General features: G+C 38.1%; 1 protein-coding gene across 7 annotated transcripts in view; it reads right to left on the reverse strand.

The window, feature by feature from the left end:
• The window catches only part of RALYL (RALY RNA binding protein like), a 405,043-nt gene that overhangs the window by 45,761 nt on the left and 332,713 nt on the right, over positions 1-26,569 (reverse strand). For 5 of the 7 annotated variants that reach the window (XM_050333117.1, XM_050333081.1, XM_050333072.1 and 2 more), the window contains 5 exons: positions 20,241-20,288; positions 16,370-16,533; positions 15,648-15,728; positions 7,171-7,284; positions 2,704-2,882 (listed from right to left, as the gene is read on the reverse strand). In XM_050333117.1, coding sequence (XP_050189074.1) covers positions 2,704-2,882; positions 7,171-7,284; positions 15,648-15,728; positions 16,370-16,533; positions 20,241-20,288 — 586 coding nt within the window. The remainder of the gene's footprint in view (positions 1-2,703; positions 2,883-7,170; positions 7,285-15,647; positions 15,729-16,369; positions 16,534-20,240; positions 20,289-26,569) is intronic. The other 2 variants (XM_050333099.1, XM_050333109.1) reach the window with 2 other exon arrangements.

Below are 26,569 nucleotides of genomic sequence, written 5' to 3' on the forward strand. Positions count from 1 at the left end.
TGCCACATCCAGTCTCATCTTAAAAACCTACAGGGACAGCGAATCCACCACCTCCTGGGCAGGCCATTCCAATGTCTGATTACTCCCTCTGTAACAAAATTTCTTCCTAATATCCAACCTAAACCTCCTGTGGCAGAGTTTAAGATCGTGCCCTCTTGTCCTGCTGGTGTTTGCTTGGGAAAAGAGACTGATCCCCAACTGGCTCCTTTCAGGTAGTTGTAGAGAGTGATAAGGTCTCCCCTGAGCCTTCTCCAGACTAAACAACCCCAGCTCCCTCAGCCTCTCCTCACAGGACCTTCGCTTGAGTCCCTTCACCAGCCTTGTTACTCTTCTGTGGACCTGCTCAATGTCTTTCCTGAACTGAGGGGCTCAGAACTGAACACAATTCTCAAGGTGTGGCCTCACCAGCACTGAGTACAGGGGAAGGATCACTTCCCTGCTCCTGCTGGCCACAGCATTCCTGATCCAGGCCAGGATACCATTGGCCTTCTTGGCCACCTGGGCACACTGCTGGCTCATGTTCAGCCTCCTGTCGATCAGCACCCCCAGATTTCTTTCCACCTGGCTGCTCTCCAGCCACTCTGTCCCCAGCCTGTAGCGCTGCATGGGGTTGTTGTGGCCAAAGTGCAGGACCCGGCACTTGGCCTTGTTGAACTTCATCCCATTGGAATCAGCCCAACTCTCCAGTCTGTCCAGGTCCCTCTGCAGAGCCCTCCTGCCTTCCTGCAGATCAACACTCTCCCCCAACTTGGTGTCATCTGCAAATTTGCTAATGGTATACTCGATCCCCTCATCCACATCATCAGTAAAGACATTAAACAGGACTGGACCCAACATTGATCCCTGGGGGACACCACCAGTGATTGGCCACCAACTGGGTGCAGCCCCGTTCACCAGCACTCTCTGGGCCCGGCCATCCAGCCAATTTTTAACCCAGAACAGAGTGCCCCTGTCCAAGCCATGGGCTGCCAGCTTTTCCAGGAGTGTGCTGTGGGAGATGGTGTCAAAGGCTTTGCTGAAGTCCAGATAGACACATCCACAGCCTTCCCTTCATCTACCAGGTGGGTCACCTGATCATAAAAGGAGATCAGGTTGGTCAGACAGGACCTGCCCCTCCTAAACCCGTTCTGGTTGCATCTGATCCCTTGTCCATCCTGTAGGTGTTGTGTGATTGCACTCAAGATGATCTGCTCCATAACCTTGCCAGGCACTGAGGTCAGGCTGACAGTCTTGTAGTTTCTTGGGTCCTCGTTCTGGCCCTTTTTGTGGATTGGCTTGACATTTGCCAGCTTTCAATCATTTGGGACCTCCCCAGAGAGCCAGGACTGTTGGTAAATGATGAAGAGAGGCTTGGTGAACATTTCCACCAGCTGCCTCATCATCCTAGGATGGATCCTATCTGATCCCATAGACTTGTGAGGATCCAAGTGGCTCAGCAGGGCACTGACTGTTTCCTTCTGGATTACAAGCGAGCTTTTTTGCTTTTGATGTATTTGTAGAAACACTTATTATTATTCCTAACAGAAGTGCCTAGATTGTGCCTTTGTCTCTTTAATTTTCCTTCTACATGACCTAACTATATTCTTAAAATCTTCATGAGTAGCCAGTCCTTTTTTCCACAGTTGGTAAGCTCTCTTTTTCCCTCTAATTTCTTTCAAAATCTCCCTGTTGAAGGATGAGAGGATACAGGTTGTAGTAGCTTCTTCCAGAGATAATGCTATTCAGGATATATAAATTCAAGAGAGCCTTGTGTTGGCTAAAAGAACACAAACCTGCAAAGTACAAGTAGGTTTAAATTAAGTTTGCAGTAAGCAGTACAAACCACTGATTATTCACATGCTCTGTTGCTTCAGACTTCCTGCTGGTTCAGCTGGGTCCCTTGTTTACTGACTGCTGTTGGCTTCACTGGATGGTCTTTACAGTGCACTCATGAGTAAATGTGTGTTAAATAGCAAGCAATGGCAATGAGCAACAGAAGTGCTTTCTTCTCAAAGCAGAAGAGTGTGAAAGTCAGGAAGAGAGGGAGGGTATTATTACAGAGCCTAAACCAATGTGAGTGTTCCTTTCTTACTAGGAACGCATAAAATGGTATAAATTTGACTTTCCAAATATTTTTTAATGTTCCTCTAGAAGAACTTACGAGTTTAGCACCATGATGGGTATTTCATGAAGGTGCAACCTCAAGCTGAAAACCCAAATGTTTCTTAGCCAAACATGTCTTAAGGCAAAATCCTTCCATTAAAAAAATCTGTATCTCCAACACTGCAGAATATATACATGGAACATAAGGATTGGGGACTGTGGGGGAGCAAGTTTACTAATAAAAAGGTTCACCATTCTAGAATCTTGTGTAGTTTTGAAATGCTCCAGTTAAAAAAAAAAAAGGAAACTAGCAAACTAGCACACTACTATTTCCTTTCTCATCTACATTTCAGTAAATGAAAAATAATAAATGTAAACCAATTCAATGTACATTTAATTTCCTTTCTAAAATCACAAAGTGTAGTAAAATGTATTTTTCTTGTTTCTCCTCAGAGGTTCCTATTCTGACTTGAATCTACAGTGTATGAAGAGTGTAGGACTACGCACTAGTTACAGAACATCACAGTGTTGCTGTGAGTTTACTATGCTAATCCAGACTGTTGGTTCTCTGTGGTTACTTGTAGGAACCATATAGACAGACATGGCATGATTATTCCTTACCAGCTCATTGCTGCCATCCTCATCAAAATCCTCCTCTATCCCATCAGTCATATCTTCTCCATCCCCATCTGCATCTGGCCCTCCTTCAATTGGCTCTTCCGTAGAGTTATCTGCATTCTCTGATATGCATTCCTCTTGAATCAAATCAGCATTATCTTCCATTTGTTTCTTTTGGGCTTCTGTAAGGAAAACATACTCTATAGAGATTCAGTAACCTTCCTATTGGTGGCAAAGGGAAGTGCTCGGAGGAAGAAATCTAAGCTTTCCATCTCCAGCTTTGTAAAACTCAGTGTGATAATATCTACCAGGTAAATAGGAACCAAAACCTTATTTTCAAAAATCAGTGTATAAATCAATCACAGTATCAATATGGACACCTGTCATCTATCCCATGCAGTGCATGAAGGCTTCATTTACCAGTGGATCCAGCTTTTTGATTTTCTATACTTGACTTTGCCTTGGGAATCCAATTGGCATAGTTACCATATATTTATTTATATGCAGCTAATGAGAAGTACATAAATTTCTATGGTCTAAGTGGAAGGCTGTTAATTTCCAATAGAAATTTCCAATAAGAATTTGCATGAATTTCCTGTGAATATATCTCAACAACTCTACAGGTAACCAACAAATCCTTCTAGCCAGGTTTTTTATGTTTTTTATGGAGTAAAGTAACAGTTACTCCTCATTGGTATAACATGCTGAAGTAACTGGAGAATGCCCCTCTCCAATTACCCTCATATAGGCTTGCTGTATTTTTTGCAAAGTGGTGAAAAGAAAGACCATTTCCATGGAGGCCTGAAGAATCTGTTCTGGTTGGCTTTGTGCAGATATCTGCGTTGCTGTGATCAAGTACTGCCAAACTCCTGGACATGCTGAGGAACTTCATCCAGGAGCAGAAACCCAGAGGAGGACTGAGGGAGGAATGACAGAGACTGACTAGCCAGAGGAGTGGTTGGAGGGATAAAAGTCTTATTCCTCTGGACATTAGGAACTTAGATGAAAAGATTTATGTACTCAAAGTGAATAGAGGCTAGAGAACTGGTTGCACTGGTAGCTAGAAAAACAATGTCTTTTCAGTATGAGTGGGATCAATGCTGAAATTTCTAGAACAAAACCACTTCTTTGTTTGTAAGACTGACCTGTAATGCCAGTAGTGCATCACGTATCTTGTTGGACAGCCAATGAATCAAGGATTGCCTTGGAGCTCTATATTTTTCAGCTCTCTGAACATGTTATTATTTTACCATAAATTATTACCAGCTACACATACTATTCAAATCTGCTTGTATTTTTCGGTATCATAGTCTTAAAGCAAGACATTTGTTTTACCTTTTGCCTTTGCACATTTATTTTGACATTTACATTCATCTCTTTAACCTTTCTTAGTCTTTAGACCCTCATTTTCAAATTGGTTTACTGAAGACACAGAACAATTAAGCTTTCCTCCCTTAGCCATCTAATGTTTTCAGAAAGACTCTTGGATTTAAAGAATAAAAAGTCATCTTAGCTGTTCCAACAGTACTGTATTAGAAGAAGACTGAACCCATGGATCCTCATCTTCTATTGGTAAGGTGTTTCGTAAAATAGCATGCTAGTTATAAGTCATTGTGTTACTTGCCTTCCTGCACAAAGAAATGAGGATTGAATCAGCTATGCCTGCTATGTCTGGCCCCACCACCTCCTGCCTCAAGCCACTTCTGAGATCACCTCAGCTGTGGCAGTGACAACTGAATCAACTTTGGTCAAGGCTTTTAAAAAAGGTTTGCTGAAATGACAGACTCAATAAATTTAAATGAGAAACCGTCTAGGATGTAGCTGCTAAAAAATTAGGTCACTTAATTGTCTTAATGAGAATAGAGACCTGATTCTTCAGAGGAGTCTAAAATACCACCTCAGTATTCAGCTCTTTTGGTCTTTTTTTGGGAATCTGAACTTAAGATCCTAACTTTCAACCCCTATTTCTAATATTACACGGAGAATATTCTCTAACAATTTTGTCACATTAAAACATTCCGAGCTTCCTGATTCATATTTTTACAAACAATGGAGCCATTCCTACAGTTTTCCTATGTGTAGGAAACTCTGTTGTCTATATTCTCCCTGTTGGAATGGTCAGGGTTTAATAACAGAAAAAGGCAGAACATCAGCTGGTACTGCAAGTATTTTTGTGCAGCTGTAGAGCAGTAACCAAGGTATGCACTGAACTTGTCCACTTGTAACCTGATACATTCCTCCAGATGTAACTACTTTTAAGATTAAACATTACATATTCTTCATGGTAGTGTTTCAAACCTAGAAAATCAAAAGGACAAGATGATGGTTTGATTTTTGTTTTGCATAAATGAGACACAGATCCTTTCTCTGATCCCAGCCTTAGTGAGGCCACAGCTTCTGGCAGAGGAAAGTAAGAATTAATATTGCCAAATCACAGAGAAGGAATAAAATCATCTCATCATCTCATGTCTGATACTGTAAATGAAATAGTTCAGCTACTGATGTAGCTTATTCAAGTCTTTCACCTGAGGAATCAATCATCTGCTGATTAATCACCCAGGCTGCATAACTCTCTTCATCAGCTCAGGAGACTTAAATGGGGTTCCATGCTTACTGGTATCTCAGAGATGTTTTTCTCCTCACACACTCCAATGAGAGGCAAGGGATATGGGGGATGGGTTCTGCACCTGATGTTTTAAAACTTCAACATTTTGAAACCACTTTTCAATCTCAGGATATTCATTGCTTGTCTTCAAAAGGCATAACACTATGATTCAACACAAATCAACATTTTCCTCCTTGAGCTGATTTCTATTTAAATAAGTTCACTACAGTCCATTAGCAAAAGTGAAAATTGGATATCAAAGTACAATGATGTGCAGATTGTTTTGCATAGTAATGGATTTTATATAAAAGCTCCCTAAAGTAGGGATGCACCATCTCAAAGTATTTCAGTATACAAGTGATTCAATGGAGTGCCTTGCAATTACATCTTCACTGATTATACCAACTTTGTCTAACTTGCATAAAGTTCAAAATAGAATATGATGAATACATACTGTGTACTGTTCTCCCGAAAGAGATAATCACATTCTGTACTAATGGTTTACCTTAGACTTGAAAAAACCCCTCAACTTTGTGAGATAAACTATAACAGCTGGTCCTTGTTGTCAAAATAGACTTAGAAAATGATTGTAAAGGGAAGGTAGTTTATTTTTTTGTTTTCCTTCTTATAAAGTTACTTGCGAACAGGAAGGATCCAGACCTAAATATCTATTTTGCCCATGTCAGGTTCATGGCCCTCAACTGCTAATTCCCAGTAAAGTTTTACATAGTCTTGATGGAACTCTGTGTGTCCTGATGGGATTTTTGGATTCCTGTAATTCGCTACTGCCCAGACACCCAGGTAGCTGTGGGTTCCGAGGCAGAATTTCTTGCACACATTTCACACAAAATACATAAAAAGTTTTCATCACAGAATGGATCAGGGAAAAAAAAATCACTGAGTTTTTCATGAGGTATATCTACCATTGCCCTGCTGGCTCTCATCAAAATCAGCTCCTGTACAAAGCTATACCATGTGATCTATAAGGAAATGGCAAAGAAAATATCAGAGACAGTCATAAGAATTGAGATTGTTTTCTATATATACCACGGTGAAAATACAACCTTGTAACTCTCAGCATGAGCGTTACTGTGCTGCCAAGTGAGATCATTCAGCTAAATGAACACTACAATGACAGTAATAAAGATCTTGATTAAATTATAAAGTAGAGTTGGACTTTGTTATTTCCAAGGTTTGCTTCAAAATAAAACATTTTAAGCCAGAGAAAAGCTGAACTAGAGGTATGGCTAATTTTACAAAGAGGCCATAGCTTCACTCAAAAGTTGAGGTTGTAAGGGATCTTTGGACTTTTCAAAAACAGTCCAGTGAGGGGCAAACTCAAAGTTTGGTCCAGCCCAATGAGTTTTGAACATCTCCAAGGATGGAGCCCCTACAGTGTCTCTGGGCAACCTGCCATATTGCTTAATTGCATCCCTTTTCCTTATATCAAACAGATTTTTTTCCTTGCTTTGACTTGTGACCATTGCCTATTTCTCAGGCAAAATAATTATTGATATAGACAAGCTAGTAATTCTTAATGTGGATAGGACTACTGTCCCCATAATCAACAAGCTCTAACTTACTTCTGTTCAGTCAGGTTTTAGAAATGTTTTGTTTCCAGAATATCTAGAAAGATTTCTTTTCCTACTACACCATAGAAAGCAATTCTTGCAATGATGGTGCATGCTCTGTAAAGAATATTAATCTATCCTCACAGTAGCTCTACCTGAGAGTTAATTTACCTTGCTTCAGGCCTTCATTATGTAGCAAAATTTCTGGAAAGCTTCCATTCTCTTTGGTCTGTCTACTTGACTGGTAACTAGGTTCTAATTTAATCCATTTCACTACAAATTGCTTTTACCTACCTGCTTCAGCTTTTTGCTGCTTTTCAATCTTTTCCAGTCTCCCTAGCAAGGAGTCAATTTTTGTTTTGATTTGGGTTAATTCCTTCTTGATTGTTTGCAACTCATCTGATTTCACTGTGGAAAGAGAGCAAAATGCAAACCATGAAATAAACTATATTTGTGGTGACCTTCCCCCACTCAAGCAAAACGTTCTTTTTCCTTTTCTCTTTTCTCTCTAGTAGAAAGTCTGCTCCCTCATTTCTGTCAGTATTTTTAGTAATTTAACTTTTAAAATTAACATTTTTAGTTAAAAAGTTGAATACTTGAAAATCATAGGATTCTAAACCCTAATGGCAAGAGTCCATGTGAGGTATATTGTTCTGTAATAATAATTTCAAGTAAAACATCTCAAGGGCATTCTTCATAAATCCGAGTCACTTTTACTGGAAAACAGCCTATAGTGAAAAAATGATTTAAATATCACAAAAAACTCCCAGTCTTACAATGAGATTTTGTTGGACTATTTTGTAATAACAGTGACAACAATAAAAAGATCCCTCACAGTACGTATTTTTCAGCAAGAGCGAATGGTAATATAAGTGCTAGGGCAGCCAGGAAAGTAATGTTATGTTGCAGACAAAAGCTTCCTTGCAATAGGTGCTAAATTTTTTTGCTACAAAAGCTTTCAGTTCTGGTAATTTCTTGTACTTTTTCCAGCTAGGGATAATATATGAAAATATTTCGTTTTATGAGCACAGACAAGGACATGGAGGTAGCACCTATAAATTCATAGCTGAAGTTTCCAAATCTTTGTTGCCTTGCATTACTCTTCATTTTTGTTCATTATTGCACTCCCATTGTCTAATGTAAGAAGGAGTAACTGCTTTGGAGGTGTTTTGGCTTCAAAAGAAACAGCACTGCAGCCCTCATAAATGACCTCATTATTATGGCATTATCAGGACATGTTTTATGCTCAGAAAGTAGTCCAATCAAATTTACTTGCCCTCTTTATGCTAGGATATCATGTGGAAAAGGTCAAAATGAGAAAATGGGAACCCTGTGCTAGCATGGGAGAATAAAACAGTTTATAAAGGGCAAGAGTAGGTAACAACTGTCACTCTTAAAACAGTTGTAGGAAGAAATGGACCACCACTGTGAGGGACTAGCAGTGGAAGAGCTGTGTTGTTCATCCATCCTTACCACTGCTATAGGAGGATATGAATTGGCTTTGGTGTCAGTATACAGAGCATCAACAGTAGGAGGGCCCTTTTTGTGCCCAGGTAAAGGGGTGCTCTGCTATGAAGAAGGACATGGTTCCTTTCTGTCAAAAGGGTCTCCTAGCTGCATCTTGCTACATCAGTACTGTTCATTGACTTTTGGGTATGTATCTAGTCATGGTGTCTTGTATCTCACCATGCCCAATTTGTATTGGGCAGTCAGTGTGATGATGAAATGTGCAGACAAGTTATTGCCTGCTTCAGTGGTAGTAAACGAGTATGTGTTTGCTTCAGATCAGCCTTATTCCAAACTTGTAACACATTCACTGAGTTTGAAACCAAGGCTTTTTATCTTTGAGTATGGGTTATGTGCATTATAGTCATAACATCAGCTAAAGGTACTAGGTTGCTATATGCAGTAATGCACTTGTTTAATCATGTGCTCATGTTGAGAAATTGCATTATCTCACATTATCATAGGCTGAAACCTCTGATATCATACTGAATCAACTGTAGGACTTAGGCAAAAAAGCATAAAAATAAACTTTTTGCTAGATTCTTATATGTTACACAGTATTTGATGGAATTAATTTGTGTACTTATAGAGCAAGGCCTTGAAAGGTTCTTAGAGAAATAACGGGTCACTGTCCAATCCCCCAGATCTGAAAAAAAATGTTAAGATTCTGACAACTGTATATTTAGAAGGTTATTGCTTCCCCAGGGGCACTGGCTGGTCCATGCTGGAGTAGCAAGGTAGTGCAGAGTGAAATGGTGTGAATCGGTCCAATGGGAAACGCTAAGTGTTCAGAGGTACCCACTATGAAGCCAGCTGGCAACACATCCCATGGGGCCAAGCTTTGTGTTGTGTCAGAGATGGTCCCTTGATTGGCAAAATGCAGGCTGGCCAAGCTTAAAAGGTCAAAACTCAGAAGTGACACTGCAAGGACCTAGTGGTATTTGTTTCCAGTCTACTAAGCCAAGCAGAAGACATTTACATTTCTGAGTTTGGGAAGGAAACAGGCACATACATAGGGCTGCTGTTCAACTCAGGTCAAACCTTCTGCTGCACAGGGGCTTCCCTGGGATGTCCCTAGAAAAAACAGAGTGGGAAGAAGACAGCACGAGGGGGAAAACAGACACAGCGATGAGGATTCAAAGAGCAAAGCCAGTGGAAAAGGGCCAGGGGGTGCTGGTCAACAGCTGGCTGAATGTGAGCCAGCAGTGTGCCCAGGTGGCCAAGAAGGTCAATGGTTAATCTTGGTCTGTATCAAAAATAGTGTGACCAGCAGGACCAGGGAAGTGATTGTGCCGCTGTACTCAGCACTGGTGAGGCCACACCTTGAATCTCATGTCCTGTCCTGGGCCCCTCACTACAAGAAAGGCATTGAGATGTTGGAGTATGTCCAGAGAAGGGCAATGAAGGCAATCAAGTTGATGAAGGGTCTATGCAGTCATATGAGGAGTAGCTGAGGGAGCTGGGGTTGTTTAGCCTGGAGAAAAGAAGGCTCAGGGGAGACCTTATCACTCTCTACAACTACCAGAAAGGAGGTTGTAGTAAGGTGGGGGTCAACCTCTTCTCCCAGGTAACAAGTGACAGGACAGAGGACATAGCCTCAAGCTGTGTCAGGGGAATTTCAGCTTGGACATTAGGAGTAATTTCTTTATGGAAAGAACAATCTGAACATTAGAATGGACTGCCCAGGGAGGCTGTGGAGACACCATCCCTGAAGGTGTTCAAGCAAGCACTGGATGTGGCACCTGGTCTAGTTGACACGGTGGTGGTTGGTCAAAAGTTGGACTCGATAACCTTGGAGGTCTTTTCAAACCTAAATAATTCTTTGATTCTGTGATCATACAGTCAATCACTTCAAGTTAACACTAAAAAGGACTGAAAGAAAAAAAGACAAAAATTTTCAACAAATCTGTACAACAAATTTTCACCCTGTTTCCAATAGTTAAGGTGCAATTTGAGTTACCTATTGTTTTAATTTGCAGGGAATTTTACAAGGGTTCAAAATTATTCTCCTAGAGAAATTCCAAACAATGTTGTAGTGAGTATTTCTGTAGAAAGCAGCAATTACTAAAGAAAAATTATGAAGGACCCTTATGAAAAACAAGTTGAGCATGAGCCAGTAATACATCCTTGTGACAAAGAAGGCTGTCAACATCCTGGGTTGCATTAGGGAAGTGTTTTGCTTTTTCCCCAGCAGATTGAGGGAGATGATCTTTTCCTCTTTTATAGTTTAACTGCAGCCAGCAACTAAGCACCACACAGTTTCTTGCTCCCCTCCAAGCCCCAGCAAGCTGGGGGCAAGAAAATGGAAAGGCTAAAACTGAGAAAACTCAGGAGTTGAGATAAGAACATTTTATTAATTAAAATATAATAATAAAACAACAATAACAACAATAATAAACAAAATAATACAAACAATAATAATAATACATAAAAATAATACAATAGTGAAAATGAAAATAACAGAGAGAGAGATAAAGCCCAAGGAATAGAAGGAATGTAAATGAAAAAAACCAACTGACTCATGCCCAACCAGTCCCTGAACAAGCCCTGGGCAACCTTCTCCCTAATTTATTGCTGACATGTGGCTGGTATGGAACATCTCTTTGGCCATCTGGGGTCACCCATCCCAGGTGTGTCCCCTCCCAGCTCCCTGTGCACCCCCCAGCCTGCTTGTTGGTGTGGCGGGGTGAGAAGCAGAAAAGGCCTTGATTCTGTGTAAGCTCAGCAGTAACTGAAACATCCCTGTGTTATCAACACTGCTTTCAGCACAAATTCAAAACACAGCCCCACAGTAGGTACTGTGGAGAAAATAACCTCTATCCCAGCCTAATCCGGTACACCCCTCTAATCAGCACTTGTGAGTCCACTTCTGGAGTACTGCGTCCAGTTCTGGGCTCCCCAGAGGTCCCTTCCAAGGTCAACCATTCTGTGATTGTGTGATTCAATAACTTCAGGCTTTTTAAGCAGTTTTACGATAAAGAAAAAAAATTTAGAGATTATAAATACTATACTCCAGATATCCTGCTTTGAACATATAAATTCTCCTTTAAAACATCATGGATTTTTTTTTTTTAAATTTATCTCAGACAAGAAATATAGCTGTTGGTAGACATGACATCAGACCTGCATGTGTCCAAAATATCTGTTCATCTGCTTTTGAGTTATAGAACAGGAAATTAAAGTGGCTTACTGTTTGTTTGTTTGTGTTTTTTCCCTTTTAGTACATAAATAAAGGCCAGCAGGTGAGAGAAATGCATGTATTGAAAGGGAAGGAAATTGCTAGTGAAATTCCTCAAGCACTGGTACCAAAATGGCTAAATATCTTAAACAAATTTAATGCAAATAAAGTAAATAAATAGGTGAAAATTACTGATTGCATAAAATTGAAAGATGTCATCTATTCATAGTGAACCAGAATGGATGGAGGGGTCATGTGATTTTAAGGAATGTTACATTAGAAAAAATTATGAGATACAATTGAACTGAAAAAAAAAATCCTATGCTTGATTGGGTAAGAGCAGAACTACTCTTAGCACCAAGGTTCATCAGCAGAAAAAGACAGTGACAGAATTATGGTTGGGTTGAGAGTAGGTTATCACTATAATACAACCCCGAGAAACAAAATGCAGTGCTAGGACTTGTCAAATGCTGTATTCCTAAAGATGGAGAAGTGGAATGTCTCTGTGGAAGGAGTATAAGGTGAGTCCAGGTTGAACCTCTGAGTTCTAGTAGCTATGCTTGGAGAAGGGCTGTGAAGATGACTATAAAAACGGAAAGCCTGTACTGTGACAGAAGCATTTTGCTTACTTACCTGAGAAAAAGGAAGGTAAAAAGAAATAAAACTTATATGCTGACACAGTGTTGGCACAACAAATGAATATGAACAAAGGAGAAACAAACTAAGCTGGAAATTAGAAGAAAGAGAGACAGAAAAAATGCAAACGTTAATTAACTTTAAGATGAAGCTTAAAGGATGCAGCAACTTGCAACAGTAAGGAATTTGATTCAGTGACCCTTTCCAGCCCTTTGGGCCTTCTGGACTGTGTCTTACATTGATGTATCTAACACCAAAGGAAAAAAGCTACATCCAGGTGAAAACAAGAAATATAATATTAAGGTCAATCATATTTTTAGAAATTAAAGCCCTAGTGTTGAACTACAGCTACATTTGTGAAATGTTTTTTTGCCATAAATACAAATTGATTCATCTAGAAAGCATGACTGAGATTTCTTTGGAAAGAATTGTGATGTATTTTCTTCTAAGCCCTTCAAGTTTAATATAAAATATTTTATCCTATTTTATTACTTACGTATCGCTGAAAAATGGGTTAGATGATGAAGCTAAAATAAACTATATGAGTGAAAATGAATTCATTTAAAACCAAAATTCAATATATATTGTAACACCTTAAGTGTCTAGTCCTTAATCTCAAGCACACAGTGTATAAAGGATTTAATTAGTATTTTCCTCCTGATTTCAGATGTGTAAAATGAAAGTGCATACTTTGAGAGCTTTCATTTCTATATTGTCAGAAACACTGAGTTTTTCCCAGTTCTATATAGCTATCTGAATGTGATGCTTCATACCATTAACATGAATAACTACTGTGTGGATTTACATACCAATATGTGCATTTCTTCTGGTAGTTTGGAAATGCTGATTTAGTGTTTTCAAGTCTTTGGAGTTAAAAAGAAAACAAAATACTGTCAACTGCTCTTTGAAAAATTAAAGATTTAGGACTGAAATCAAATATTCCCAATGTATTTTGTGTTTTGGAAGCAAACTTAGAACATGTATTGTGACTATTTGGTCAAATAAGAATTTACGGTGCTGGGAGAAATAACTTTTGCAGACGTACTCATCAATGAGCAAGGTATTTTTTATATCTTTGTAACATCTTTGCTCTGTGCCACAACAAAATTCTGTCTTTGAATTGCTGGTTTTCAGAAGTGAGTCCTTTTAATTCTGGTAATTTGACTGAGACAGTCTGAGTGTGGAGAAAACCTAGGAGAAGAGTTTCACTAGGTTTCAAACCTAGTAGAAATCTGTGAGATTTCTACTTACATCTGAAAAGTATGTTAGAGGATGTGATCTCATGAGGGTTTTGCTACTTGGGGTGAAATCTTTCAAGCATAAGCAATACCATTATGACATTGTTAATTCTGAACTTGTAATGAAACCGTTTTATGATCTTACATTTGATTTAAGACTCAAAATAGCTTCCTTCACACAAACTATGCTTCTCCTTACTGAAAGAATCCCTTATTTAACTAGCAATAAATTATGATTGGAGTCGACAGTGCACTAGTTTAAGGGGTCTAGATTAGCAGTGTAGAGTGAGGGGGCAACAAAATATTAAATTGCTTCATCCCACAATTCAATACAACCAACTTCTCCAAGAAAATGGTAAAGGAAGTCACAAAATATACATTCTCCACTTTCACAATTGAAGCCTCTAAGGGAATGGTTCTGTTATTTCTCTGATAAAGGTCTTACAATAAGCTGATTAAATTCCTGCCCAAGTCAACAAAATCATATTTCTACCTTTATGATGGGTTGGCTGGACTTGACAAAAAGGGAAGTAATTCCATGGGGAAATTATGTATGAAAATCTGTATACTGCATGTCTGACTCCTTTTAAAGATGTGCTGCATGCAGAAAAAAATTTTTGTGCCATTTATTCTATCACAATGAATGCTCTCTGCAGTTTTGTTCCAATTGCCATTGTAAAGAACTAAGGGCAGAAACCCAACAAAGGTCAAAATGTCAACCCACGCTTTTAGTGATGCATCTTGCAGCTTACCACTTAACACTTAAGTATTAAAGAGCTGGATCCAAGGATGATCTTGTCACCTGGAGCTCTACCACTAACATTTCTAGAATTCAGATCACACCTGAGTACACTGAAGGATACTTTCACTGGGGCATAAGGCTGCCTGTTAGGACCTGAACACACTCCTGATTGCACTTCCATTGAATAATTTATAGATTCTGCAATACTTTCCATGTTATGTAGACAGTATTTTGGAAGTCTTATAGCAAGTGACTATGGGTACTTGGACCAGAGTTGAATCCTATAGTATGCATTACTTAAGTCCTGACATGATTCTATAGAACATTTTTTGAAATGCAGAAGAAATAATAAAGCCAATTTGGTGATAATTCTGATGAAGAGATATCTATATGTTAATCTAATATTTTCTGCCTTATTTGCCACAATGAAAGTCCAGATTTCTGGGCAAGGGTTCTTCTTGATCTTTTTCAAGGTAAAATGAGTCCAAAAAGCCCATTCTTATTAGATCATGCTTTAGGACAACTAGCAAATTGAATGCACTGATATGACTAACTATTCATATGGATAAGACAACATTAAAGAATGAAAAAATGAGATATAATGAATGAATTTGTAAGTGTATATACTCACTAAAACTTTGATTCACTGTGTGAAAATCCAGAGACTCAATGGTTGAAAAGGACTAACAAAATAATTTAAATTCTAAGTTTTCTAAATTGAAGATCTTGAGCTGCATGTTTTCTTTGTGATTCATAGAAGAAAACATAATTCATCACTTAAAGTACTGACGAAAGGCAAAAAGCATTTATGGACAAGTGGATTACTTCAAGATGTGTATGAAAATGTCTAGACTCATGCTCGTCTTCCACAGAACAAAGGAAGTGTTGCTACTCCCAGTAATACTCTTACAGTCTGAGTGAGCTTCATAACATGACATCTAAATTTAGATATCTTCCTGTTTGCTAAGTGTCAAAACTCCCATGATTGGTAATGGACATCTAGCCATTCATTCACTGAAGACTAGTCAGTGATTTAACTGTACAGGCAACAGAGAATCTCTTCTTCAGAACGTTATCCTTTCCAAGCATGGTTTGAAATCCTTGGTCCTGAGTGTACAACATTATTGTTAGCTCTGTTTACTACATGTCTCTTCTCTCAGTCACATGCATGTTTATTACATGTTTTCCTTCAAGGTCTCTGATATCATCAGGTCATACAATAGGATTAAGAATGTATCCTGGTGGGCTCCATAGAGGCCCAACTCTTTTGTTAGATACTAGTGTGTGAGATTTGGATATGTTATTCAAGCACAATATATAACTGAGTACTGTTGATGCTATAATTAACTCTGGCAGTAAGATGTATTGTTGGTGGATTCACATGTAAGACAGCATGATGTTTTGTTGGCCACTCTGGTACTGCAAAAGTCTTATTGAAGTCCCTCCATTCTTTCTAATATCTGATCCCTACCTGATCTTTCTCTTCCTCTTCCAGTGACGCTTCCAAGGACAGTATCACTCCACATAAGGGGCAGGGGAAGACGGGTGGGTGCTGAAAGATGCACGAAGAGGAAGATGAAGTTCCCAGGACATACTATGGAGCGGGGAGCTTGATGAGTTTGGAAGAGGGAATGCCTATTGTTCATCAGCTCTTCTAAGGCCAACTTACTAAAGAAGGGTTAAATAACCCCAAGTTTGCCAATCCTGTTTTGAATTTCCTTTAAAACAGGCAAAGACACTTTGCCTCTTTCTATCCTCAAAGGAATCTGGTAAAAAAAGAACATATAACCCAACCTCCCCTGCCCCTCCCAGCCCATCCCATCATCTTACATACAACCCTCAAGTCTCCACATAAGTCAATGTGCCTCTGTCTATAACAAGATTATTATCTTTGCTGCATTACCAGCTGTATTACAGAAGACCTCGTGGTGCATGAGCAGTCGGGATGAACAGGCTTCTTCTGAGGCCAAGGAAGCAGGTTAAATGTTTTGAAAGAATTTTTTTCAAAAGTGTCATCAATGTGCTCCTTGACTTGCAGGAAAGGCCTGGAAGCTTGGCAAACAAGCCATTTTTTCAAACTAGAGACTGAGGGTAGGAAATGACTGCAACAGATCTATATAGTGGAAGCTGTCTGCTTGCAGAAATTGCTAGGATCATTGTTTCAATAAGATGCAACTGATATGAGCAACTCACATTTGGATCCTGAGGAAGAAGCCCCACTTGAGGTTGATCGTGATGCTCCTTTCATGGAGAAAACCCCTTTGCCTCTACGAGTTGTTGTCACAGCCACACGAGGACGTTTCAGTGGAATCACTGCACGGGGCGGTGGGGGGACACGGCCATGGTAATCAAACAACCTAGAAAAGATTAAGTCAGCTGGACTCTATAAAACCTTCTGTGATTTCATGTCATGGAAGCCCTGTCAACTAAATTTTCATGTTATCTTTGAGAAAATTAGCCTTTGAAACCTTAATCACTTTATATCACAGTCAAATTACATTTCAAGGATCTATGCCCATTAAGTGCCTTATTCAGATTTCAGTCACAGACCAGTGCATAGCTCAGATTTTTTTTGCATGATTTAAATAAAGGATGCATTATGGGACTCTGTTATTTGCAGTATGGAAAATCTGTAAGCTGCTTTCTACAGGTCCATATCTATTGCACACAACCAGTAGTAGTACATTTTGTTGTGACGTTTCAGCTCCTTTGTTACATGTATGACTTAAATTCCAGTTTTCTATCTGCTATCCTTAAAGATAAAAAATAAAATAAAATAAAAAAGATCTTTTCTGAAGACAAACATCTCTACAAAAAAAATTCCTGCAATTTGTAAAATAGCAAGAGTCTTTGCATATGTTCTCTTTATTGAAGAATGAATCAGTGTAGAAACAATAAAATACCCAAACAAACTTAATTAGGAAAAGAAAAAAAACAAGTGTTTCTCAAATCAAAACCTCTAGCAGGTAGATATTCAGAGGTTTACCACTACAGTCAAGGAAAGATTCTCTATAATAAAAATGAGTTATTGCTCCCAAATAGAATAGCCCAGTCCTAAAAATACAGTTATCAATAGCTGGTAACTAGCCTGTGTAGAAGAAAATAAAGGTAATAGAAAAGGTAATAAAAGCTACAGATACATTTAGAACATAAAAGCTATGAGTTCTGAATATGAAATGTCAGGAGAAGAAAGTTCAGAAAATGAAGGTTTTCAGTTCAGTGTCTGAAGCAGAAGGATAAGCAACATTCTCGTAAAATATTCCAAAATTTTTCTTGCAACTAGTAATTATGGAAATTTATAACTGCATGTTTAGTTTTCACCGTTCTGACTACTGTCACCCAGATGGGCAGGTAAATACACACTTGAAAACCATCCAACAGTATGCCAAACAGGAAGCAGAATCAAACTTAAATCTTCTAACTCATTTTCTGTTAAGTAAACACCTAATGTTTAAATCCCAGGTCCCTTACTTCTGTCTGCACTGTAATCCTAGAGAAAATGTAAATAACCATCTCCCTCTTTTTCCATAGCTGTCTACAAAATGTGTCACAGAAATCCTGTCACCCTCACTGAACATGAACTCCATGGTCTCAAATTTTCTCACAAATAAGCAGTTTCTAGCTATTGTAAGCATAACTAAATAACTGTGTATGAAGATGAACATGGAAACATTTTTTTTTTACTTTTAATGAAAATATTAGTGTTTATTGTCACTTATCACTTATCATATTGGATGATCTGTAGGTTGGTGATGATCTCCTACTTGACATTACTGGAAAAAAGTTTCAGAAGAACTTTAAGCTATCATGCAAATGTTCATCATGTGATTATTCCTTCAAAGGTGATTTTTTTTCTGGCTTCCAATGTTTCATGTTTAGATAATATAATGATATGTGAAACTGTGCTTCCTTTTCTTCAAATATATAGAAGAAATGTTATCTAACTGACTGTTATCTATCTATTCCTGCATTTATTTTTGAACTTATGCAGATTCTGGGCTTGGTGTTTTGTTTTACTAAGTTCTATATATTTCAATAATATACTTTCTTTTAAAAAAGAATGCTTCCATTTATCAGTTTTGAAGTACCCTGTCTGTTTTCCTTGTGCTTGTAATAGGAGTAATGATAAAGAGAAATGCTCAGTTCTAAAGCAATTCTTTGCCCCAAAAATCACTAATATGCACATCATTGTGCCTTTTGTTTCAGCCACCCTTCTAAAATGTATAGTCCCAACTTGCCAATCTGTCTTCATATAGATTTTATTCTAGAGCATTAACCATTCTTGTCACCCTCTTCTGACCCTACCACTGCTTTAGTCAAGGTAAGATAGAAGTATTCTATCTTCAGTGAAGTTGGAAAATTAATAGGTATTAGAAAATGAGATCTACAGTTTGGGATAAAACACAAAAATTCAGGAAGTTCAGAAGTTCAAAAATTCAAAGAATCATAACTATAAATCTTAAATTATATTCGTATAGGCATGCTGATAGTTGATACATTGAATTCTCCATGGAATTTTCTTTTCCATGACTACTATATAGAGCTTTTCATCTTTCCCTTCCATTAACTTGTATTTAACAGAGACTGGTAACGTCCTATGGTTTTTATTGTCAGAAGATCAGCATGTCCAGCCATGTGAGGTCAACCTCCTATTTAGGTTTTCTATCATAAAGTTTCTGCTGTCTTAATCCTGAAAGATTTCTGAAGTAGAAAATTATACTATTGAATAGCTTTATGGATACATTTCACTCTCAGTGGTTTTCCATAACAACACAATCACCAAAACAGACACCAGGCTCCAGAAACAACTTTTCACCTACCATAAATATTTCTTTCACTGTGAAAGTGTAACCATTATAGTTGATCATTTGTTCTACCCATAACATACAGAATAAGGGAAAAAACCTAAACACATACACCTTTAATATTCATGTATCACAGATAAGAAACACTACTCTGTTTAAAAACATACAATTCCACTGATGAAGTTCAGCACAATACCCTAGGAAAGGTAACTTTTTGCAAGACAAGAGCTGCTCCTATTGTGAAGGATGGACTGAGTGGAATTGAACTGCATTGATGGCTTTCACTCCATATGTTTATATCTCATTATTTTTTGCTTTGTACAAAGGAGCATGGTGATTTACATGTGAAACCAAAAATAGTTGCTCAAAGTCAATCAACGCCAGGAAAAACAAACCTGAAAAATATTGTTTCTACATTTTTCCTACCATGTTCTTAAGCTGAAAAGTATATAACACATGCTAACTTAAGTTCCAGGTGCAAACTGTTCCCCTGCTACTGTACATTGCTTTATATAAAAGAATTCTCAGATTAGAAGACGTTGCCAGAGCAATGTTTTTTTTCCCTCTGACTCACTTGGTCTGCTGCTAAACCAAGCTTCTGTAATGCAGAGACACAGCACCGCTGGATGATGAGTTGGTTATTTATGATCATTCATGCTATCCCTGTGTTGTGGAGATAAATGAATTTTCACAGTGCTGAGCTAGGCTGTGTGCATGTACTCAAGGCAGAATCTCCAATTGCTCAGGTATCCAAATTCTTTTCTTCCTATAGAAACACATCTGCTCTTCACCTTGTGCTTTTGTTTCCCTCAAGGTTCTTCTAGATTTTTAAATGTTCTTAGAACATTCTTCAGGAGACATTCTATATCTTTTTATATGCTTGGATGATAAGACAAAGACATGAATGTCATACTGAAGAGTTTTACAGCTGCTGTGTGTTGCAGTAAATGTAAGCCTGGAAGAACTCTGTAGGAACAAACAGTGAGCAGTTAAACTATCATTAAACTATTCAGCACAGCAAATGCTCCAAAAGCTCTAAGAGAATAATAAAATTAAAAGAGCTGTTTAAGAAGCATACATTTGATGCTGGTAATCTTCTATGGTTTTGATATATTCAAATAGTCTTTTGATACACAATAGAAATAATGAAATGAATAATGCGTAAAATCAGAACTGACCTGTTTGACCAAATGATGGGATTACATTACAAACAAACAGTAGCAATGGTGTAGGATGTACAAAAATATAGCCACACATACCGATTGTAGAAATCGTCTCTGTAGTAATCATAATCAAAGACATAACCACTGTGGAAAAAAGCAGAAAAACAAGAATCAACTGATTTATGGAGTTGGTAAAAACTGCTGTGATAATATTGGCTTGCTCTCAAATTTCAATATCTTCAAAGTCCTTCCACTTCTTTTGCACAGCCATACACTGTTCATTGCATCTGTCAATGCTGTTCACAGCTATCACCATAGTATATTTGGAAATGTGAAGTCTGGGGCATGCAGAACAATGTAAACAGCTGACAGCACATACAGAAAGGATTTAATACAGCGCGACAGCTCTGTAATTAGAGGATCATTACAGTGCAATTCTCTGAGTGATCAAATGAAGTTAGCATTCCAATACTGACACCCTCTTCTTTTCTGGGCTAACATAACTAGTCAGTGGACTAGGAAGACAGTTAAATACATGAAAGATTGGTAAATGAGTGAGTAGGTGAGCTAAGACAATGACTTTGATTTAGGAGAAACATGAAAATGGTTGGACTGCTTGCTGGTCCTTGAGTTCACCAAATTTATTTTCATCATAAAGTGAAAAAGCAAAAAGTTAGCAAAAAAAAATATACTGCAAGCAATAGTGTTACAGAAATGCATTTCCTCTCAGGTTCAGGAAGGAATATACACACCAATCTGGGAAAAGACAGGCACCGTCAAGTGAAACAAACAGGTAGGAAACTGTGAAGGTCCAGGAAAACTATTTCTGAGCTGTCAGTTGTAAAGTCAGTCTTAGATTGATCTTGCTGGTTTTGCAATCCATTAGCAACTTTCTACCTTTATGGTGAAACAGCAATGAAATCTTATCTATCATCTCACACATCTGAAAAAAATCCCACCAAACCACCAAACCAACAAGCTAATAAATGCTCTGCATGGAAAAGTCACAAGAGTTTATTACTCTTTCTGGTAACACAAATCCTAATTTTTTCACTGACCTGAGAAAGACAATTATGAATAGTAGAGATAAGAAGAATGAAGAAAGCATCATAAGAAAGAATAAGCTTTAAATGATAAAGGAAAATGATAGAAAGGAGAGAGTTAGAAAGGACAAAACACAGAAGAAAATATTCCCCAAAAATAAAGGGAGAACATAGAATGATAGTGGTTTAGCTAGGAAAGGACCTTAAAGATCATCTAGCTCCAGCCCCCTTGGCATAGACAGGGACACCTGAATGATAGTATCTATGTATTAAAGGAGTTTGTCTTCACAGGGAGAGGACTCATGGATAATTTTTGCTCTTGAACATTGAGTAAAATGTCTTCAGGGTTATTTTAGTACCTAATTTGAAGAATTGGTCAAGAATTCTATCAAAGTAGGTCAGGGTACAATTTTCACCTCTGCCACATGTGCTTCTGATGCAAGTGCCCAATTGCAAATGATAGGTTAAGTTGTATTGATTGCTTGCAAAATACTATAGTTGAAGATCATGAAACTCACCAAGTGAGAAAGCCAACTGTGGTCCTTTTGGTAATTTATTTGAGAAAAGAATGCCCTACATGCATTTTATGTGACACACTTACTAAGTAAAACAGCCCTGAGAGACTAGAACATAGCAGCAGGTAAGCTGGGAGAGGATGGAAAATATCATTAAGTAATAATAAATCATGTATGGGGATCATGTTTCTTTAGCTCAGTGCAAAACTAGCAAAAATTTTCCTAAACTATGTGACAGCTCTTATTTTGTCTTTCACTCTATATCTGGTCTGCAGAGGTAGCAGGTAGCAAAGCTATTATTTTATTTACAGCTATTCAGAGCTTCCTAGTGGTTTTATTTAGCTGAATGATTAATAGCTGCAGTAAGCCCATACTTAATATTCAGTGTGTGTTTTTAAATAGAAGATAACAGACAATTTGAAGAAAAAAGATTAAATTTAAAAGCCCTGTCACATGAAACCTTTCACCTGAGGGTGACATTAATTTAATTTGCATAAAGACCAGACAAATTCACTTTTTCAAGGTTGAAGACCATGAAGCTGATGAAGAATAATTCACTTTGCACCAGATAGAGTAAGACTGAAGGACGACTGTATTTTTCTGTAGTAACTCAGCTTTGGCCCACAGGACACAATAAGGACTACTGGCCTTTCACTGGGCTTTCAGAGTATGAAACTTACTTTTCATGTACAAGTGCCATGACAGAAATGGTTTAAAGCTGTCCCCAGGAATGGTGGCACTGATAAGTCAAAGGAAGGAGAGAGGTCTCAGGCAGAGGCATCAGTGTGCTTTTTTAAAAAAGTCAGTAGGTTTGAGAGGTTGGGAATGGCTCAGGAGTTCCTCAGATGAGAGTCACTGCAAACAGAGAATGTTTTGGGAAGAGAAAATGAAGGAAACACTCTCTGTTGTGGCAACCAATTGTTTCTCTCCTTCCCTGCTTCTGTTCTCACTCTGCCACTGTACCACTGAGGATTTCCTGTGACACAGCATTCTTCATGCAGAATACTTTTATATTGTTGAGAAGTGTGGTTTGTATTTTTCTTTTTTATCATTATTTTTTAATTTAGTCCAATTTCTTGAATAATACTTTTTTGAGAGAAGAATTTTTTTACATCAGTCAGCCTCTAAAAGCTTCATTCTTTTGCTCTTTTCCCTGTTGAGGTAACTTCTGTCTTAAAACTGAACTCAGTCCTTTATGTACTTTCAGCTTTGCAAATTACAGCTTCAGCCTGAATCATCTAATGCTTACCTGTGGGACCAGAGCAGGAATAAGAAGGACATTCTGTAGTGTGGCTATCATATGGCAGTGTAACCTCTGAATTGCTGAAAATTTTTATAGGTTGCTTATATTACCTTTTAAAATATTTAATTGCCTCACAAACATCTGATCCTGTTACTGTGTCTTTGATTTTCACCCGAAGAAACCCCAGTGGTTCTCTTATAGTGTTGTACAGCTGAAGATATATAACAGCTCTGCTGCAGATGATACCTCTAACCTTAGTTTAGGTACTTTGTGTTTTTGCATGGTTTAATTCAGTAGCATCCATTGTTACCCAGATAGGGGGTGTTCTGTGTGTTGCATGTCAGTCAATCTCTGAAATGGGCATACGCCTGGCTTTAGATACAGCAAATGTTATCCGGTTTGTCCTTCTTTCCATCTCTCTGCCAAAAGGTTACTGAGCCCATGACTGGACATGAGATGCAAATATTTGTGGCTTCTAACAGTGCAACCTGCTAGCACAGTTAACAAGCTAAAAGCAGTTGAATTGCTTATTTTTCTAGCCTGAGTTTATTATAAATGAAATAGTCACAATTAAAGGGAATCCCTATTAATATAGTCCCATTTACCAAGTTATGGGTACTGGGGACTCCGGCAGGAATTGAGGAGGGAATCTGCCTTTCCCACAGACCATTTGGGATCTCTCTGCACTGGTAAAAGGCATTTCTGTGTGGAAGTGCCATTCATGGGGAGTGGAAAAGATCTGGGTCTGCACAGGGACTCCTTGCCTGGGACCACTGGCAAAGATGTTGCAACAGCTACTTGACCCTCAAGGTAGGAGTTGCACCCAGCAGTACTAAAGGTGAATGAGCTGCTATGAGTTCTCAAAAGAGCAAGGGCCTCAGTTCCATTTTTCCTTTCCCATTACTTAGTCATCTTGAAGAAAGCAGATGGAATTCAACTGTTGATTATGGAGAAAAAACATTTATTCTTCCACTCTAACTATTAAAATAACAGAAGAGGAATAGCCCTGTAGGACCTTATCTGTAAATGTTGAATCTTACAGAATAGAATGGTGAAGATGGGTGGCTTTAAAACTTTAGGAAATTTTGATGTGGACCCTTCTCAATATCCATGAACTGGCTCTCTTTTTCCCCTCTCTGAAATTCTGCCTGTAACTACAGGCAACACAGAGGCAACTTAGCTCCTGGGGCTAAATGTCCTCCACTGGTACTGCTGAGTTCACAGTAACAAGACATCATGTGAGACACATAGAATCATAGAATAGTTTAGATTGGAAGGGACCTTTAAAGATCATCTAGTCCAAACCCCCTCCAATGAGCAGGGAAATCTTCAGCTAGGTCCAATCTGATCTTGGCCATTTCCAGGATAAGGTCTGGGTTTCATAAAGGCAGTTCCTAGTCCTCTTGACTGTGAAGCACTTATCCTGCATAATGTACTGAAAAGGCTATGAACCACTGACAAGGAAAAGAACACAAAACAGAACCAATTTTTCTGATGTAGGACAGAAAAAAAAAAATCTGTTTTTCCAACCGATCTCACTTGGCTTTTCCCTTTGTCACTCCTTTTTTCCTCTTTCTTTTTTTTTTTTTTTTTTTGAAGGTAAATGATGATGTTTCATCTGTAATAATATGTTGAAGAGATTATAGTGTGAAAGCAGTACATCTCTCCATCTATAGCCATAATTGTTCATACTTCTGCATGCCCAGGGACACATGTAAGATTTGGTCAGTGCTGCAGTATAGCACGAAGCAGAGAATTAGCACAGATAACCACTGGCACTGGGATCAAGGTGACTGCAGGACTCTTAACCTCTTAAGAGTTATCCTTAGTAACCCAACAACCTGTGTGATGGAGGCTGCAGGAAATCACTCATATGGTGTGGAATACCAAATACTCAGCAGGTCAGAAGTAGAGAAAGGTTTAGACGAGTCTGTGAACTGGTGGAGTCAGCGGTTTCCTAATGGCACTGTAAACAGACAGATTACTTACCCACAAACATATGCTGTCTCTATAATATTAACAACAGAACTGTGTGCATGATTCTGATACTAGAGCAGAGGACAGTAAAAGACTAAAAGACAGTGAGACAGTAAAAGACAGTGAGACAGTAATGTTCACAATGAGGCAAAGAAAATTCATCAATAAAATGTGTTTCTGCTAAGCAAAAGTCACGGTTCCTTTTTCTGACTTAGCATTATCAAGAAAATCTTGGATGAATTGTCTCTTTTAGCTTCACTAAACACTATGCCTGTTTAAAATTGTGTATGCCTGAAGAATAAAGGATTCCTCAAAAACTTTATTTTCAGAGCTATGATGCTGTACGTGTTCAAAAGTCCTATGCATATCAGCAGTTGCACATGGGTCAATCAGGCAAAACCAATATTATGTTTCTGCATCTTTGAAATAAACCTGCCTTTAAATGTCTTTATTTACCTGATGTTGAAAACATATTACTGCAGTGTAATCTTTCTTGAACTCTGTGTCCCATGCCCACGAAAGATTTTTATAAACTAAGGATCACATCCTGCTTTAAATTAGTTAGCTCCAAGCACTAGGGAATATAACTGACTTCAGTGAAGGGTTATTCTAACTTTAGAATAGTTAACGCAGAACAGAGCAGAAATAGCTTTTGTTGTTTTCATGGCAACAAGAATCTTGTCTTGCATCTAAGTTGGCCTTAGCTAATATCTATTTTTCTTTCTACAGGTACAAAGATGTATTTGTAAATCATAAATAGTGACAAACCAGGCATAATGTATCTTAATTCAATTGACGGTGCAATCACCATTTTTATTGTCAATTGCTTCTCTGTTGTCAGGCCTGGATAAAAATATTAAATACAAAAGCAATATTCCTTCAGTCAAACTCTTTTTAGAAAGCACATATCAACCTAATGGTTGAAACTATCATTCCAGTCACTTGTAAAATCATTTCTCTTGTCATGTAAAAAGAGTTTTAGAAATTGTTCCTGCTGAGTGCAAAGTAGAATCAGTCTAAACTGACATGATGTTTAAAAGAAAGTGGGTGAGGGTAACTAGGTGGTTTAGAGAATAAACATTGAAAAATGGAAACTTTCCCTGTTAGAAAATCAATCAGATGGAAATTACTTTCATGAGCTGTTGAAAAATAAAAAGGTGGAGATTTCAGATCACTTTTCACTGGATGGTTACCTATATTCCTAAAGACATGAAATGAATTGGTGGGTGAAATCCCACCTTTACTTTAGAGATGATTCAATTTTAGGTAAGGATTAGAATGCTGATAGGAGTGGAAGGACACTTCTGTTTTGCAGTTTTGGCTGTACCTTCTGCAGAGAAAGAGAATATTTTCCAGAACCTTCTTTTTTGCTAACAGACTTACTGTCATATATTCTTGGATGTTTTCAGCAAAAAAAGAGGGGACTGGAAGAGGAAAAGTAATTGCAGAGAAGTGTTGCACATTCATTTCCATAATGCAGTTGCGAGGAAAAATATGTATAATTAAACCCAAAAAATTAACACCAAAATACCCATCCTCTTGTACCAAAATGCCAAACAATTGAACATAACCTCAGATTTGTGTATTTCAATGAAAAATAATTTGCATATTAATTTTGAAACCATAAGTTAGTAAAAGTGATTTTTT

This window comes from Myiozetetes cayanensis, unplaced genomic scaffold, assembly GCF_022539395.1.
Source record: "Myiozetetes cayanensis isolate MyiCay16 unplaced genomic scaffold, myiCay2020 scf1, whole genome shotgun sequence".
In the NCBI taxonomy this organism is placed as follows: Eukaryota; Metazoa; Chordata; class Aves; order Passeriformes; family Tyrannidae; genus Myiozetetes; species Myiozetetes cayanensis.